Here is a 16,890-nt window from a genome sequence, read left to right as displayed (position 1 = left end):
GCATATCTCCTGTACTGAATGGAATAGTAGGGCTATGGGAAGATGGCGCCCGAAGCCTGGACTGGAGACACAAAATAGTCTCCAGTACAGGGCTTCGGACGCCATCTTCCCATAGCCCTGCTCTGCCTGCCAGAAGACTATGCAGGCTGGAGCGGGGCTGCGGGCTATGAACTGGCACGCCGCGGCCAGTTCATGCAATCGTACGGTTGCCAGAGTCCTGAGGCCTAAGGTGCCATACTTACCTGGGGCTTCCTGTCGCACCCCTGTCTGCATGCACAATGCAGCCTGACTGACCCAGACTACCGGGACGTACTGCAGGAGACAGGAGCCACCTGGGGGACACGGTGAGAAAATGAGCAGCCTCAAGGGGGCTTAAAGAAACACTTAAGCCTATGAAAAAAAAGTTTTAATCACCTGGTGCTTCTACCAGCCCCCTGCAGCTGTCCTGTGCCCTCACAGTCTCAATCAGATCCTCCTGTCCCCTGCCGTCAGCTACTTTCACTTCGCCGACAGGTCTGGCCACACCGCCATTTCTGGGGATTGGCGCTAATAGAACATCGATACAACTAGCAATATTCTACAGCTGGATTTCATAGTAAAATATAGGTAATGTTCACTAATATTTTACTATAGCTAATCTGAACCCTACTCTCACACACAACTCTCCCCTGGTTGGTGCCTAACCTTAAGACGCCCCCTGGTGGTACTTAACCCTAACCCCCGTTGGTGCCTAACCCTAAGATCCCCCTTCCCCCCCCCCTCCCCATGGTGCCTAACTCTAAGACCTCTCCTTCGTGGTACCTACCCCCCCCCCCCCCCCCGCCACTAACCCTTAATCCCCTCCCAAGGTAAAGCCGCGATACTGCAGCCAAGAAGCTAATTTTGTAAGTTGAAAGGTTCTATTTCTGCAGGTGCCCAACAGAATCTCGTGGTTTGTGGAAATCGCGGGGATTGTGGAAATTGCGGTGATGCGGATGCGGAAATGTTGTGGCAAAAAGTGTAAAATTTGGAGCCACCAAAGCCCAAATTTCCCTTTTCTGCCGCTAATTGTGTAGGGCTCCTGCACCCTTTTTTCCTGATTAGACCTGCCACACTTCAGACACCATGGTACCCGTCTGCAACAAAAAAGTCAGGCTGCGCCTGAGCAAGGCAACCGCAGTGCTCAGATGTAACTCCATGGGGGCCCGGGGGCCTTCAGCTGCTTGTGGGAGAGAGGCCTGAAATTCCACATCTGCTGGGTAGTCAGCAGTCTTGAGGGAAGTGAAGCTCTACACGTTGCCAGGATTCATGCAAACATTGTCGTCTTGCTTGGAAACCTTTTTTTTGCAGAAATTCCACAGTTTTCCTAATAGAGTCTCTCGGATTGGGAATGTCAAAGAGGCTTCCAGTTGCTGAGTCGGGGCAGGTAGGGAAAAGAAGTGTAAATTACATTCCTGCTCTCTCTGAGCGCTGGCTCCCCGAAAATTCCCCCAGACAAGCACTGCGCAAGCGCAGCAGCCCACGGCCATATTTACCTTCAGGGCTCCAGTGCAGGAATCCCAGAGCGGACTCTATAGAATCAGAATTATTTATTTCGCCAAGCATGACAGGATCACGCCTGGAATTGGGTTTGGCACATTACAGAGCTCAACATCTACAAGGACATGAATAATAGTGCACTAGAGACATACATGATAAGCATTTGACAAGATACAACAGATAGTGGAGGCAGGCTATGAGGGCTCGGCCCCTAATGCTGGGAATACACGTTTCGTTTTTGCCTTCGTTTCGATTGTGCCTTTTGTCATTTTCGTTCCCGAAATAATCGAACGTACGGTTAATATCACCACCCACGGTTTCGTTTTTTTTTCCGATTCTGATGGTTTCGTTTTTCCAATGATCGAAGGCTGCAAAGAAACGAAACAAAAATCCCTTTTTACAGGGACGGACTAACATAAACGAATATATAATCGATCTGAACAACCATCAAGCCTACCAATGGCTCGATTAGATGGATAAAGAGAGATAATATCAAACATGTTCGATCACTAGTCGTTCGTTTTTGGGGTCTATTAATCGAAACTATAATGAGATTATAACTATTTTCACATACGTTTTCAACACTCGATTCGTTTACTGAACGAATCGAAGGCTAAAACGAAACGTGTATTCCCAGCATAAGTTCCAAGCGCATCTGTGAGTCTAAGAAGGATGGGGTGGAGGTGAGACGTGGGTGGAGTTCAGGAGATTGACTGCTGAGGGGAAAAAAAGAGTTCCTGTGCCACGTGGTCCTGGTGGGGATGACCCAGAATCTTCGCCCCGACCGCAGGCGACTGAAGTAGCAGTGGCCAGGATGTGAGGGGTTCGCTATTTCTTGCAGAGATTGATCAGAAAGCTTCTACTGCGCTTGCGCTGGATTCCTGAAGGTAAATATTGCCACGCGTGAAGTTTGGGGGATTTCTGCACTGAATCCAGGAGCAGAAGAGGAGGGGGAGGCCTCATTAGGATCCAGAGTCTTCCCCCTCTCGAGGTAAGTACCTCCCAGAGGATGTATTTTTTGTCCATTACAGATTTCCTTTAAAGTGTACCCCTAAACACTACCCACTGCATCATTTATACTTCCCTGGGGTTTCCTCCAGCCCCGTGTAGTCGGTTGGTTAGCTCCATCTCCGCCCTCCCTATTCTCCCATGGTAGCCACCGGTATTTCTGATGGTTTGAGGCCAGTCAGTCTTCTGCGTATGCATGGCCCGCCCGTGTGACGGTGGGCCCATGTGCAGCCGGGCCACGCAAGCGCAGAAGACTGACTGGCTCTGACCAACAGAAATACCGGTGGCTACCATGGGAGAATGGGGAGGACGGCGATGGAGCCAACCGACGATGGAGCCAACCGACCACATGGGGCTGGAGGAAGCCCAAGATAAGTATAAATAATGCAGCCTGAACCATCTCAGGTTCATTTTAAACAAAGCTAGTTGCCTGGCAGTCCTGCTGAACTCTTTGGCTGCAGTAGCGTCTGGATAAGACACCTTAAACAAGCATGTGGCTATTCAGGCCAGACTTCAGTTAGAAACATCTGATCTGTATGCTTGTTCAGGGTCTATGACCAGGGGTGTAACTAAATTAAGGGGCCCACATTGTTTACACACTTTCCTACCCCTGGTGTCCCTCACAGCCTGGAGGCCTATCTCACAAGGGTCATATGACAAGTGTGAACATTATAATTGTCTCACCCATAACAAGTGTAGCCACAAACACACCTGATCTGAAGGATGGAGCCCTTTATCGGAAGGAAGTATTAGTCTGGGACCCCTAAAGACGCAGGGGCTGCTTCTCTCTCTGAAGTATTAGGTTGCGTACACACAATTCAATTTCCCATTTTGATCGACAGGTAATCAACTTTGCAAAATCGATCCTGTTGTTGAAAGTGATCGGACATGTCGTAAAAATTTGCAGATTCCTGTTGGATCATGGGAAATTGCATCGTTTTTGTTAAAGGGAACCTTAACTGAGAGGGATATGGATGTTTCCTTTTAAATAATACCAGTTGCTTGTTAGTCCTGCTGATCTCTTTGGCTGCAGTAGTGGCTGAATCACACACCTGAAACAAGCATGCAGCTAATCCAGTCTGACTTCAGTCAGAGCACCTGATCTGCATGCTTGTTGAGGGGCTGTGGCTGAAAGCATTAGACACACAGAGTCAGCAGGAGAGTCAGGCAACTGGTATTGTTTTAAAAGGAAAAATCCATATCCTTCTCAGTTTAGGGTCCCTTTAAGCATTGAAAGCAGAGGATCAGAAGGACAGCTGGTCAATCTGTATTTTTTTAAAGGAGAACTGAAGAGAGAGGTATATGGAGGCTGCCATGTTTATTTCCTTTTAAGCAATACCAGTTGCCTGGCAGCCCTGCTGATCCTCTGCCTCTAATACTATTAGCCATAGCCTCTGAACAAGCATGCAGCAGATCAGGTGTTTCAGACTTTAAAGTCAGATCTGACAAGACTAGCTGCATGCTTGTTTCTGGTGTGATTCAGATACTACTGCAGAGAAATAGACCAGCAGGGCTGCCAGGCAACTGGTATTGATTAAAAGGAAATAAATATGGCAGCCTCCGTATACCTCTTACTTCAGTTCCCCTTTAAATGTAAGTAAATATGGCCTCCTCCATATCTCTCTCCCTTCAGCTGTCCTTTAAAGTGTACCAGAGACATTTTAAGTGAAAGGGGAACTGAAGAGAGAGGTATATGGAGGCTGTCATGTTTATTTCCTTTTAATCAATACCAGTTGCCTGGCAGCCCTGCTGGTCTATTTCTCTGCAGTAGTATCTGATTAAAACCAGAAACAAGCATACAGCTAGTCTTGTCAGATCAGACTTATAAGTCTGAACCACTGAAACACCTGATCTGCTGCATGCTTGTTCAGGGGCTATGGCTAATAGTATTAGAGGCAGAGGATCAGCAGGGCTGCAAGGCAACTGGTATTGTCTAAAAGGAAATAAACATGATAGCCTCCATATACCTCTCTCTTCAGTTCCCCTTTAAACGTTTTATACATACCTGATGTATCCACCAGCCCCATCCGCCTGGATCGTTCCTACGCCGCCGTCCTCAGCCTTCTCCTGCGTCGGTAACATGTCCAGTCACTTCAGCCAGTGGCGGCCAGTCTGCGCAAGGGAAATGCGGCCGCTACGTATTTCACCGGCAGCCGCTGGAGAGATACGTAAATAACACACTTCTCTTGTGCAGACTGGCCAAAGTTACGGGACCCGGTACTGAAGCTGCAGAAGGATGAGGACGGCGGCGTGGGAGAGATCCAGGCGGATGGGGCTGGAGGATACCCCATGTATGTATAAAACATTTAGTTTAAAGCGTCTCTGGTGTCCTTTAACAAGATTATGCAAAGATTTGTACAGCAATGATGCAGACTGATAGCAGTTTCTTAGTAAAAGCAGAGATTTGCTTTAAAATAAAAGTAGATAGATCCAGCTTCAGTTGTTCCTGGAAGTCAGAACGTCAGCTTCCACCCAATGCTTCTCACTCAGGTGTAACTCTTTCTGATACCTTATGGAAAAGAAGCGGGAGATCCTGCAACCATAAAGCAAGGATACGGATGCAGCAAGGAAGTGGTTAACATGATAAGTTTATGTGAATACAGAAGTGATGATAGATAACTTGTAGCCTCCCCCTCCCTCCCCCCATCAGATCTGCTGCTGTTGTGACTGTCCTGACATGCAGAATTACATATAACTGCCTGCCAGTCACATGGGAGGAGATAGCGCAGTCAGCAGAGAAGAGCGATGAACAATGGTGGGAGATAATACCATTGTGCAGAATCAGCTCGCTGCAAACTATTGATGGTCCCTCTGCTGTCAGATAACTACTGTAAGAGATTATAGATGAATATAAAACACCCACACCTGCACCGCGAGTTCACAGGAGCCCGCCCACGCATACACAGCGAGATCAGCGCAACACCCACGCCTGCACCGCGAGTTCACAGGAGACCGCCCACGCATACAGAGTGAGATCACAGGAGACTGCCCACGCATACACAGCGAGATCACAGGAGACTGCCCACGCCTGCACCGCGAGTTCACAGGAGACTGCCCACGCATACAGAGCGAGATCACGAGACCGCCCACGCATACAGAGCGAGATCACATGAGACCGCCCACGCATACAGAGCGAGATCACATGAGACCGCCCACGCATACACAGCAATATCACAGGAGACCGCCCACGCATACACAGCAATATCACAGGAGACCGCCCACGCATACACAGCAATATCACAGGAGACCGCCCACGCATACACAGCAATATCACAGGAGACCGCCCACGCATACACAGCAATATCACAGGAGACCGCCCACGCATACACAGCAATATCACAGGAGACCGCCCACGCATACACAGCGAGATCACATGAGACCGCCCACGCATACACAGCAATATCACAGGAGACCGCCCACGCATACACAGCAATATCACAGGAGACCGCCCACGCATACACAGCAATATCACAGGAGACCGCCCACGCATACACAGCAATATCACAGGAGACCGCCCACGCATACACAGCGAGATCACATGAGACCGCCCACGCATACACAGCAATATCACAGGAGACCGCCCACGCATACACAGCAATATCACAGGAGACCGCCCACGCATACACAGCAATATCACAGGAGACCGCCCACGCATACACAGCGAGATCACAGGAGACCGCCCACGCATACACAGCAATATCACAGGAGACCGCCCACGCATACACAGCAATATCACAGGAGACCGCCCACGCATACACAGCGAGATCAGAGCAACACCCACAACTGTACGCTGGGGGCAATGCACTAACAGGAGGGAGAGGAAGAGGTAGAAGGCTGTAATGGATTTTAGTTATTAGTTCACAGCCCACTGCTGGAATACATCAGACAAGAGAAAGGATTTCTGAAAGGTTAGTGAATTAAATCAGTGTTCCCCAACCCTGTCCTCAAGGCCCACCAGCACTGCATGTTTTGTGGAAATCCACAGAGGTAGTTAATCAGCTCTGAGACACTAATGACCTCACCTGTTAGGCCAGGTGCACACTTAGCAGAAACGCTAGCGTTGCATAAAATGCTGCTAAGGAAAGTCTATAGGCCACATGAAAAATATGCGTTTGTATGCGTGCGTTTTTAAAAACGCTGGCTTTGTTGCATAGTATTCAAAAACACACATAATGAAAGTCAATGGGAACACAATGGTATGCATTTTTTTTAAAATTGTTTTATGATGCATTTCCACTTCCTGTTGTCTTCCTAGTGATTTGCATATGCATTTTGTATATTCAAACCGCAAACGCTTAAACACACGCAAAACACTAGAATGCATATGCGGAAATTACAAAACGCAAAAAAAAAAAAAACCCCACACGACAGAAAACGCGACCTTTCACGGTTATGTGTGCACCCAGACAAAGGCTAAGTGAAGTTATAGATCATATGTTATGTGTATGTAAAGCCCCAGTCCTGATTAGAACTAGGTTGAGTTTATAATCTAAGTATTAGAGGCAGAGGGTCAGCAGGTCTGCCAGGCAACTGGTTTTGCTTAAAAGAATTAAATACCAGGGAACTGGTATTGTTTAAAAGGAAATAAATATGTCAGTCTTCATATTCTTCTCACTTCAGTTGTCCTTTAACAGAAGTGCAAAAATGAAGACCCGGAAGTGTGAAATTTGCCACACATAAGTATTTTTTGTACAGATCGATCATTGCTTATGGTTCGGTACAAACAACTAACAGCAATTATCATCTGAACAGATCCGTTAGGACAGATCAGTCATTGATGACAATCGCTGTTTTTTACCACCGTTGGGACAGTATTTTAAACGCATCTCAGCTTATGCATCATTTATTGTTCTTCTCCGTGGACTGCAGTATATTGTGTGTAGAGAGCTATAGAGAGAAGAGACATCTGCATTTTGGCAGGAGGAGGAGAATCATGTCTGGCTTCATTTGTAAATAAAAAAAACAAAATTCTTGTTTAATAACATTGAATGACAAAATAGCTGTTTCAGCAAATATATGTTATTGGAATTTTTGTTACAACAAAAAAGTTCAAAACAGAACTAAGGTCTTAGCAATACAACAAAAACAAAATCGAAGACATTACTGGAGAGTAACAGATCTGCATTTCCTTCCAGAGTCAGCTGCTCCTTTCACATAGAACTTGAAAATGTGTGGCGGCTTACAGTCATTCAGGGTAGTGGGCACAGATGTTGTGTTCTAGGAGATGTGCGAGTCATAGAGCAGACACTTCCCCTTCCTCTTGTCAAAGAGCCCCTCCCCTCGGTCCTGTAAACTCCTGACAGAGACAGCACACAAGATAATTAAACTTTAGCCACGGTTATCAAACTATAAAAGTGTCTCATACTGGAAGGAAAAATATTGATTCATATTCTCATATGTGTCTATTTGCGGTGCGGATTTGGGAGGGCTTCAGTTCCGCTTGACGATGCAGGATTTAGTCCCCAGAAACATGACAGTCAGTGTGACAGCGGTTAGGTTTCAGTGGGACAGCGGTTAGGATTCAGTGGGGACTTTGGAGGTGACGGTGTCCAGCGGCTGCCAGTGACATTCCATCAAGGCTTCATACAGTTCTTCACTCTGCTCCATAAACTCCCTGTTGGCCTCATTCAAGTCCAGCGGTGGGTTGGGGTCTGCGGGAAGACAACACAGATGAATGCTCATCCAAAATCCAGCAAGCTTCTGCCGTAATAATGGGGATTGCTAAACTAAACAAGAAAAAATACAACATGACTAGAGCTGACTAGCTCAGCACTGCCCTGAACTGTCCACTGCCTTCTTTTATCCCAGGGTAGTAGTAGGTGTGGTCTCCTCCATCTTCCAGGTGCCTCTATGTTGAAGAAGAACAGCAGCATTTAGTTCCAGCGACCCATGCTCCCCACAGAATAACAATAGGAAGCGATTGCACGCTTTAGTGAATGGGAGCTAGGACCACTGGAACTAGAAAGGCTGGTACCTGGTGGGAGGAGTCAGTTGCAGCTGAACAAGGAGGAGCTCATGCTCGCTACCTAGCCATAGCAGTTAATGCACCTGTTTCTTCTGAGGAAGTGGGGAAGCACCTGCAAAACGCATTGTCAATTTTATGTGCTCAAATAGGGCCCATATCTTATGAACTTTTCTCCTGAGTCTTCTCCAAGGAGACATATTCAAACCTTGAACCTTGCCAACAATAAAAAAAAACAAAAAATAAAAAAAATTTAAAGCTTCCAGCATGCAAAAAAATACTAAAATAAGTTAGATATCACTTCTGACCAACTTTTTCAATTGCTAAGTACTGAAAGGTTATTTTCTTTTTAGAAGATGCAAAATGATGATTCGATAAAGGCCAATGTATCTGGTTTCCCTGGGGTGTTCCGGCCAGTGTTAGCCTGTACAGAGGACGGGAACTGCTGAAACTTGTGGAACCGGAGTCCCAACAGGGCGGTTTTACCCCTCCAAGTGCATAGTGTGATATTGCTGCAGACCAAGCACTGCAATAGGTTTATAATATTAAGTGAAGATTGTGCAGGATTTTGTTTATGTAAATATCTGGTGAGCATGAAGGGTAACTACAGTATCCAGGGCGATACCTCCCCTGACAGTGACCCTAAGATAAGCTCAATAAGGGAAAGAGGCGCCCTGATTTGAATAAAAGCTTTTAAAACCAGTTTAAAAACGAAAAAGAAAAATGAGGTATCTTACCTCAATGACCGAAATCTCTGTAAACTTACAAAAGATTTTTATTTGAGCACAGGCAACGCGTTTCACGGGTCTGAGCCCGCTTCCTCAGGCCAATACAGTGCCAAATGACAGAAATCATGTAGCATAGAAAGGTTCCCTATGCTACATGATTTCTGTCATTTGGCACTGTATTGGCCTGAGGAAGCGGGCTCAGACCCGTGAAACGCGTTGCCTGTGCTCAAATAAAAATCTTTTGTAAGTTTACAGAGATTTCGTCATTGAGGTAAGATACCTCATTTTTCTTTTTCGTTTTTAAACTGGTTTTAAAAGCTTTTATTCAAATCAGGGCGCCTCTTTCCCTTATTGTGCATAGTTATACCCCCGTACATGTTTGTCCGAGGGGTGGTGACAGAACACCTGTTGTTTTACCACGGTTAATGTTTTGTCCATCCTTTTTCGTCTAAGAGAGCGACCGCAACCAGGTCCGTCCAGGACCACCCCGAGTGGAGTCGGGTTTATGGTCTCCACCTGCTTCCTGTGGTCGGTTTCCCCTTGCAACCCTCCTTTGTGAGTAGCCCTTTCAATCAATTGATTTCTCCACACACCTACTATTGACATACTGCACTATCGGGCTCCCTTTTCTGTCTCCTGTATTTTTTTCCATAGGGTGCCAAGACACCCAAACCACGATTACCCTAAGATAAGGGCTGCTCAGCCTGTAGAATTGCTTGTGGAGAAGCATGTGAGCAGGGGATTGGTATGCAGGGCTGTGATTTGCTGGGATCTCTTACTGCTTTAGCACATGATCAAGACCAGCGAATCAGAGCCTGCAGATCTATCACCTGACTGAACGGATCCACATACGTTTCCTACACACCAGCAACACTTCTCAGATTCAGGAAGACAGCCTGGAGCTACCGCTACAATAAGGGGATGAGCAGAAAAAGTCTACCCTAGGCTGGTCGCCTAAATCTCAGGGAGCCGATGTCACACTGATACATGGAGGCATCTAGCAGTCAGTCAATAAGCTGGCATCTATTTCTGCTGACAGCTAACTGAACAGTGTCTTTCACTTGCTAACGCAGCTTCCATTTCCTGTGTCGGCGGCAGTGGGAGAGCCTTCTGCTGTAAAACACACAAAGCCCCGGGAGCAAACATTACCTTCCAGCGCCTCCTCTCCAAATTCTTCTGATGTCTGAAATAAACAAAAGAAAAACATGAATATTCTAAAAACACAGGATCGGCTCTAACACACAAAACTGTGCTGAGATACAGCTATGGCTTGCCTTGCACTACTACCACTGCGCCACCTACTGGACACTCCTAAAACTACAGAAAACCTTATGTAATAAATAGATAATAGGTTTGTGAAGTTGGGAGACAGATGTCCTATATGTGTACAAGCTCTAAATTAAACAGGCAATATGGTGAAAAACTGGAAAATATCAAATATCTATGTTTCATTTACATCCGTTTGTCTCAAAGTAAATGCACTATATCCCAATAGGTTTCTTCCTAATTACCCGTCACTAACAGTTAGAGAAATAATCTACCAACTCTGAACCTCTTATTGACAGGTTATGGATTAGTCCATCTACTCAGGGGGGATTCTCAAAGTTTCTTTTGATTTGTTTCAAAAGCACTCCCTAGAATGGACCTAAATCAAACCAGTCTTCCTGTATACTCTTCATTTTGGCAGTTGGATTGTGCCACTGGAGTTCCCCTGAAAATAAATAATATTTCACTAAGAATCCCTAATGAGGAGATGTACTGTATTTTTTAGAGAAAAGAAACCAGGGGTGATGTATATACTAAATATGGTGCATCTATGGTCCAGGGTCGTCTTGTAAATGTTCTTCTCCCAATTATTGAGTTCCCCTTGTACCCCCTGTGTCCCCATGTCTTCTCTCCGGTGTATAGATAATAGCAGCAGCTCATCTCTTATCTCATCCATCGTAGCCCACGGGGATCAGAGACCTCTCCTCTATCTTACTGCTCCCCTAGTGCCGGCTTCTGCTGATCGTGTCATTACATGCGACCAGCACTAGGGGAGCCGTGAGGGAAAGGTCTCTGATCACCGTGGGCTCCGATGGATGTGGTGAGAGACATGCCGCCGCCGCTTTTATCTACACACGGGTATCGAAGGTGGACATGGGGACAATACAGGGAGTCCCAGACATCGCGGCGAGTCAGGGGTTCCTATCGGTGGGCGTTCATAAGTGGAGGACTTCCTGCATTTGGAATATAAGAGGCAGTGACTTTTTCCTCCCCATTTTTGGGGGAGGTGTGTCTTATATAACGAAAAATACGGTACTTTTCCAAAAACTGTCAGTAACAGGTTTAGAGTTGGTAGATTATAATACTTACTGTAAGTGACAACTACATAGAAACAAAGCCATTTACAGTGTATTTACTCTAGCACAAATGTACATTGTATATAAATGTGTATATAGGCGTGCATGATGCATGAAGAGCGCCAGGAAAAAAGGGCCCAGCTGGATAACGAAATGGCGCTGGTGGATAACGAAATCTTATAACGATAAATATTGTTGTCAAACTTGGTTAACGATAAATACTGGTTTTAAAACAAATGAGAAATAATAACGAAAATATATTAAATGTTAAAAATCTTCACGCAATTCATCAATACAGCTCACCCAACCCTACTCTCACACAGAACCCTCCCCCGATGGTGCCTAAACCTAACCTAACCACCCCCTGGTGATGCCTAACCCTAACCACCCCCCTGGTGATGCCTAACCCTAACCACCCCCCCGGTGGTGCCTAACCCTAACCACCCCCCCGGTGGTGCCTAACCCTAACCACCCCACCCCCCCGGTGGTGCCTAACCCTAACCACCCCCCCGGTGGTGCCTAACCCTAACCACCCCCCCGGTGGTGCCTAACCCTAACCACCCCACCCCCCCCCGGTGGTGCCTAACCCTAACCACCCCACCCCCCCGGTGGTGCCTAACCCTAACCACCCCACCCCCCCGGTGGTGCCTAACCCTAACCACCCCACCCCCCCGGTGGTGCCTAACCCTAACCACCCCACCCCCCCGGTGGTGCCTAACCCTAACCTACCCCCCGGTGGTGCCTAACCCTAACCACCCCACCCCCTCGGTGGTGCCTAACCCTAACCACCCCACCCCCCCGGTGGTGCCTAACCCTAACCAACCCCCGGATAACATTGCAAACTTCTAAAACTATATCATACTTTAAAAACTTTAAATGTTCTAATGTTGTTAACGATATTTATTGGGGGCTCTTTTCTCTGCTTTTTTTTTTTATTTCCTGCTACTGTATGTAGTGCCCCTTTAAATTGCCCTTTTCAAATCTTCTGCAGTGTGACAAAACTTGAGAACTTGAAAACTTGTCTCTGTAGAACCCTCATACTGTCTCTTGTTAGTTACTTACCTCCCAGTTGCTCGGTGTGTAGCCATACTGCTGGTAGCTGTATGCATTGGTTTTTGGGTCGTATTTCCAGTTGGAAAGCATCTGCTGGAATTGCTGAGTGTAGTAGTTGAACGCCTGTACGTACTCCGCCGCAGGATTTCTTGGAGGGCTAAAAAGGAAGAAAAAAGGCAGATTAAAGAAACAGTAGATTTTATCTCATAACGGTGTGCTGCAGGCTCTTGTACTGCTGTCACACTACTGAGGATACACACAGCACTGGGCCTCTTATCACGGTGTGCTGCGGGCTCTTGTGCTGCTGTCACACTACTGAGGATACACACAGCACTGGGCCTATCATCACGGTGTGCTGCAGGCTCTTGTACTGCTGTCACACTACTGAGGATACACACAGCACTGGGCCTCTCATCACGGTGTGCTGCAGGCTCTTGTACTGCTGTCACACTACTGAGGATAGTACACACAGCACTGGGCCTCTCATCACGGTGTGCTGCAGGCTCTTGTACTGCTGTCACACTACTGAGGATACACACAGCACTGGGCCTCTCATCACGGTGTGCTGCAGGCTCTTGTACTGCTCTCACACTACTGAGGATACACACAGCACTGGGCCTCTTATCACGGTGTGCTGCAGGCTCTTGTACTGCTCTCACACTACTGAGGATAGTACACACAGCACTGGGCCTCTCATCACGGTGTGCTGCAGGCTCTTGTACTGCTGTCACACTACTGAGGATACACACAGCACTGGGCCTCTCATCACGGTGTGCTGCAGGCTCTTGTACTGCTCTCACACTACTGAGGATACACACAGCACTGGGCCTCTTATCACGGTGTGCTGCAGGCTCTTGTACTGCTCTCACACTACTGAGGATTGTACACACAGCACTGGGCCTCTCATCACGGTGTGCTGCAGGCTCTTGTACTGCTCTCACACTACTGAGGATAGTACACACAGCACTGGGCCTCTCATCACGGTGTGCTGCGGGCTCTTGTACTGCTCTCACACTACTGAGGATAGTACACACAGCACTGGGCCTCTCATCACGGTGTGCTGCGGGCTCTGGTACTGCTGTCACACTACTGAGGATACACACAGCACTGGGCCTCTCATCACGGTGTGCTGCAGGCTCTTGTACTGCTGTCACACTACTGAGGATACACACAGCACTGGGCCTCTCATCACGGTGTGCTGCAGGCTCTTGTACTGCTCTCACACTACTGAGGATACACACAGCACTGGGCCTCTTATCACGGTGTGCTGCAGGCTCTTGTACTGCTCTCACACTACTGAGGATAGTACACACAGCACTGGGCCTCTCATCACGGTGTGCTGCAGGCTCTTGTACTGCTGTCACACTACTGAGGATACACACAGCACTGGGCCTCTCATCACGGTGTGCTGCAGGCTCTTGTACTGCTCTCACACTACTGAGGATACACACAGCACTGGGCCTCTTATCACGGTGTGCTGCAGGCTCTTGTACTGCTGTCACACTACTGAGGATTGTACACACAGCACTGGGCCTCTCATCACGGTGTGCTGCAGGCTCTTGTACTGCTCTCACACTACTGAGGATACACACAGCACTGGGCCTCTTATCACGGTGTGCTGCAGGCTCTTGTACTGCTCTCACACTACTGAGGATAGTACACACAGCACTGGGCCTCTCATCACGGTGTGCTGCAGGCTCTTGTACTGCTGTCACACTACTGAGGATACACACAGCACTGGGCCTCTCATCACGGTGTGCTGCAGGCTCTTGTACTGCTCTCACACTACTGAGGATACACACAGCACTGGGCCTCTTATCACGGTGTGCTGCGGGCTCTTGTGCTGCTGTCACACTACTGAGGATACACACAGCACTCGGCCTCTCATCACGGTGTGCTGCGGGCTCTTGTACTGCTGTCACACTACTGAGGATACACACAGCACTCGGCCTCTCATCACGGTGTGCTGCAGGCTCTTGTACTGCTGTCACACTACTGAGGATAGTACACACAGCACTGGGCCTCTCATCACGGTGTGCTGCAGGCTCTTGTACTGCTCTCACACTACTGAGGATACACACAGCACTGGGCCTCTCATCACGGTGTGCTGCGGGCTCTTGTACTGCTGTCACACTACTGAGGATAGTACACACAGCACTCGGCCTCTCATCACGGTGTGCTGCAGGCTCTTGTACTGCTGTCACACTACTGAGGATACACACAGCACTGGGCCTCTCATCACGGTGTGCTGCAGGCTCTTGTACTGCTCTCACACTACTGAGGATAGTACACACAGCACTGGGCCTCTCATCACGGTGTGCTGCAGGCTCTTGTACTGCTGTCACACTACTGAGGATAGTACACACAGCACTCGGCCTCTCATCACGGTGTGCTGCAGGCTCTTGTACTGCTGTCACACTACTGAGGATAGTACACACAGCACTGGGCCTCTCATCACGGTGTGCTGCAGGCTCTTGTGCTGCTGTCACACTACTGAGGATACACACAGCACTGGGCCTCTCATCACGGTGTGCTGCAGGCTCTTGTACTGCTGTCACACTACTGAGGATACACACAGCACTGGGCCTCTCATCACGGTGTGCTGCAGGCTCTTGTACTGCTCTCACACTACTGAGGATAGTACACACAGCACAGGGCCTCTCATCACGGTGTGCTGCAGGCTCTTGTACTGCTGTCACACTACTGAGGATAGTACACACAGCACTCGGCCTCTCATCACGGTGTGCTGCGGGCTCTTGTGCTGCTGTCACACTACTGAGGATACACACAGCACTGGGCCTCTCATCACGGTGTGCTGCAGGCTCTTGTACTGCTGTCACACTACTGAGGATACACACAGCACTGGGCCTCTCATCACGGTGTGCTGCAGGCTCTTGTACTGCTGTCACACTACTGAGGATACACACAGCACTGGGCCTCTCATCACGGTGTGCTGCAGGCTCTTGTACTGCTGTCACACTACTGAGGATACACACAGCACTGGGCCTCTCATCACGGTGTGCTGCAGGCTCTTGTACTGCTCTCACACTACTGAGGATAGTACACACAGCACTCGGCCTCTCATCACGGTGTGCTGCAGGCTCTTGTACTGCTGTCACACTACTGAGGATAGTACACACAGCACTGGGCCTCTCATCACGGTGTGCTGCAGGCTCTTGTACTGCTGTCACACTACTGAGGATAGTACACACGGCACTGGGCCTCTCATCACGGTGTGCTGCAGGCTCTTGTACTGCTCTCACACTACTGAGGATAGTACACACAGCACTCGGCCTCTCATCACGGTGTGCTGCAGGCTCTTGTACTGCTGTCACACTACTGAGGATAGTACACACAGCACTGGGCCTCTCATCACGGTGTGCTGCAGGCTCTTGTGCTGCTGTCACACTACTGAGGATACACACAGCACTGGGCCTCTCATCACGGTGTGCTGCAGGCTCTTGTACTGCTGTCACACTACTGAGGATAGTACACACAGCACTCGGCCTCTCATCACGGTGTGCTGCAGGCTCTTGTACTGCTGTCACACTACTGAGGATAGTACACACAGCACTGGGCCTCTCATCACGGTGTGCTGCAGGCTCTTGTACTGCTGTCACACTACTGAGGATAGTACACACAGCACTGGGCCTCTCATCACGGTGTGCTGCAGGCTCTTGTACTGCTGTCACACTACTGAGGATACACACAGCACAGGGCCTCTCATCACGGTGTGCTGCAGGCTCTTGTACTGCTCTCACACTACTGAGGATACACACAGCACTGGGCCTCTTATCACGGTGTGCTGCAGGCTCTTGTACTGCTCTCACACTACTGAGGATAGTACACACAGCACTGGGCCTCTCATCACGGTGTGCTGCAGGCTCTTGTACTGCTGTCACACTACTGAGGATAGTACACACAGCACTGGGCCTCTCATCACGGTGTGCTGCAGGCTCTTGTACTGCTCTCACACTACTGAGGATACACACAGCACTGGGCCTCTCATCACGGTGTGCTGCAGGCTCTTGTACTGCTGTCACACTACTGAGGATAGTACACACAGCACTGGGCCTCTCATCACGGTGTGCTGCAGGCTCTTGTACTGCTCTCACACTACTGAGGATAGTACACACAGCACTGGGCCTCTCATCACGGTGTGCTGCAGGCTCTTGTACTGCTGTCACACTACTGAGGATACACACAGCACTGGGCCTCTTATCACGGTGTGCTGCAGGCTCTTGTGCTGCTGTCACACTACTGAGGATACACACAGCAC

At 48.6% G+C, this 16,890-nt stretch overlaps 1 protein-coding gene across 2 annotated transcripts in view; it reads right to left on the bottom strand.

Annotated features, from left to right (window-relative positions):
- Positions 1-7,527: 7,527 nt before the first annotated feature.
- The window catches only part of TRNAU1AP (tRNA selenocysteine 1 associated protein 1), a 36,203-nt gene continuing 26,840 nt past the window's right edge, over positions 7,528-16,890 (bottom strand). For both annotated transcript variants that reach the window (XM_068241915.1, XM_068241914.1), the window contains exons 5-7: positions 12,621-12,768; positions 10,366-10,399; positions 7,528-8,177 (exon numbers count right to left, since the gene is read on the bottom strand). In XM_068241915.1, the coding sequence (XP_068098016.1) occupies positions 8,041-8,177; positions 10,366-10,399; positions 12,621-12,768 (319 nt within the window). In that variant the 3' untranslated portion in view covers positions 7,528-8,040. The remainder of the gene's footprint in view (positions 8,178-10,365; positions 10,400-12,620; positions 12,769-16,890) is intronic.

Source organism: Hyperolius riggenbachi, chromosome 6, assembly GCF_040937935.1.
Source record: "Hyperolius riggenbachi isolate aHypRig1 chromosome 6, aHypRig1.pri, whole genome shotgun sequence".
Taxonomy (NCBI): domain Eukaryota; kingdom Metazoa; phylum Chordata; class Amphibia; order Anura; family Hyperoliidae; genus Hyperolius; species Hyperolius riggenbachi.
Note: the sequence above shows the minus strand (reverse complement) of the source record. Positions and strands in the feature narration are given on the sequence as shown.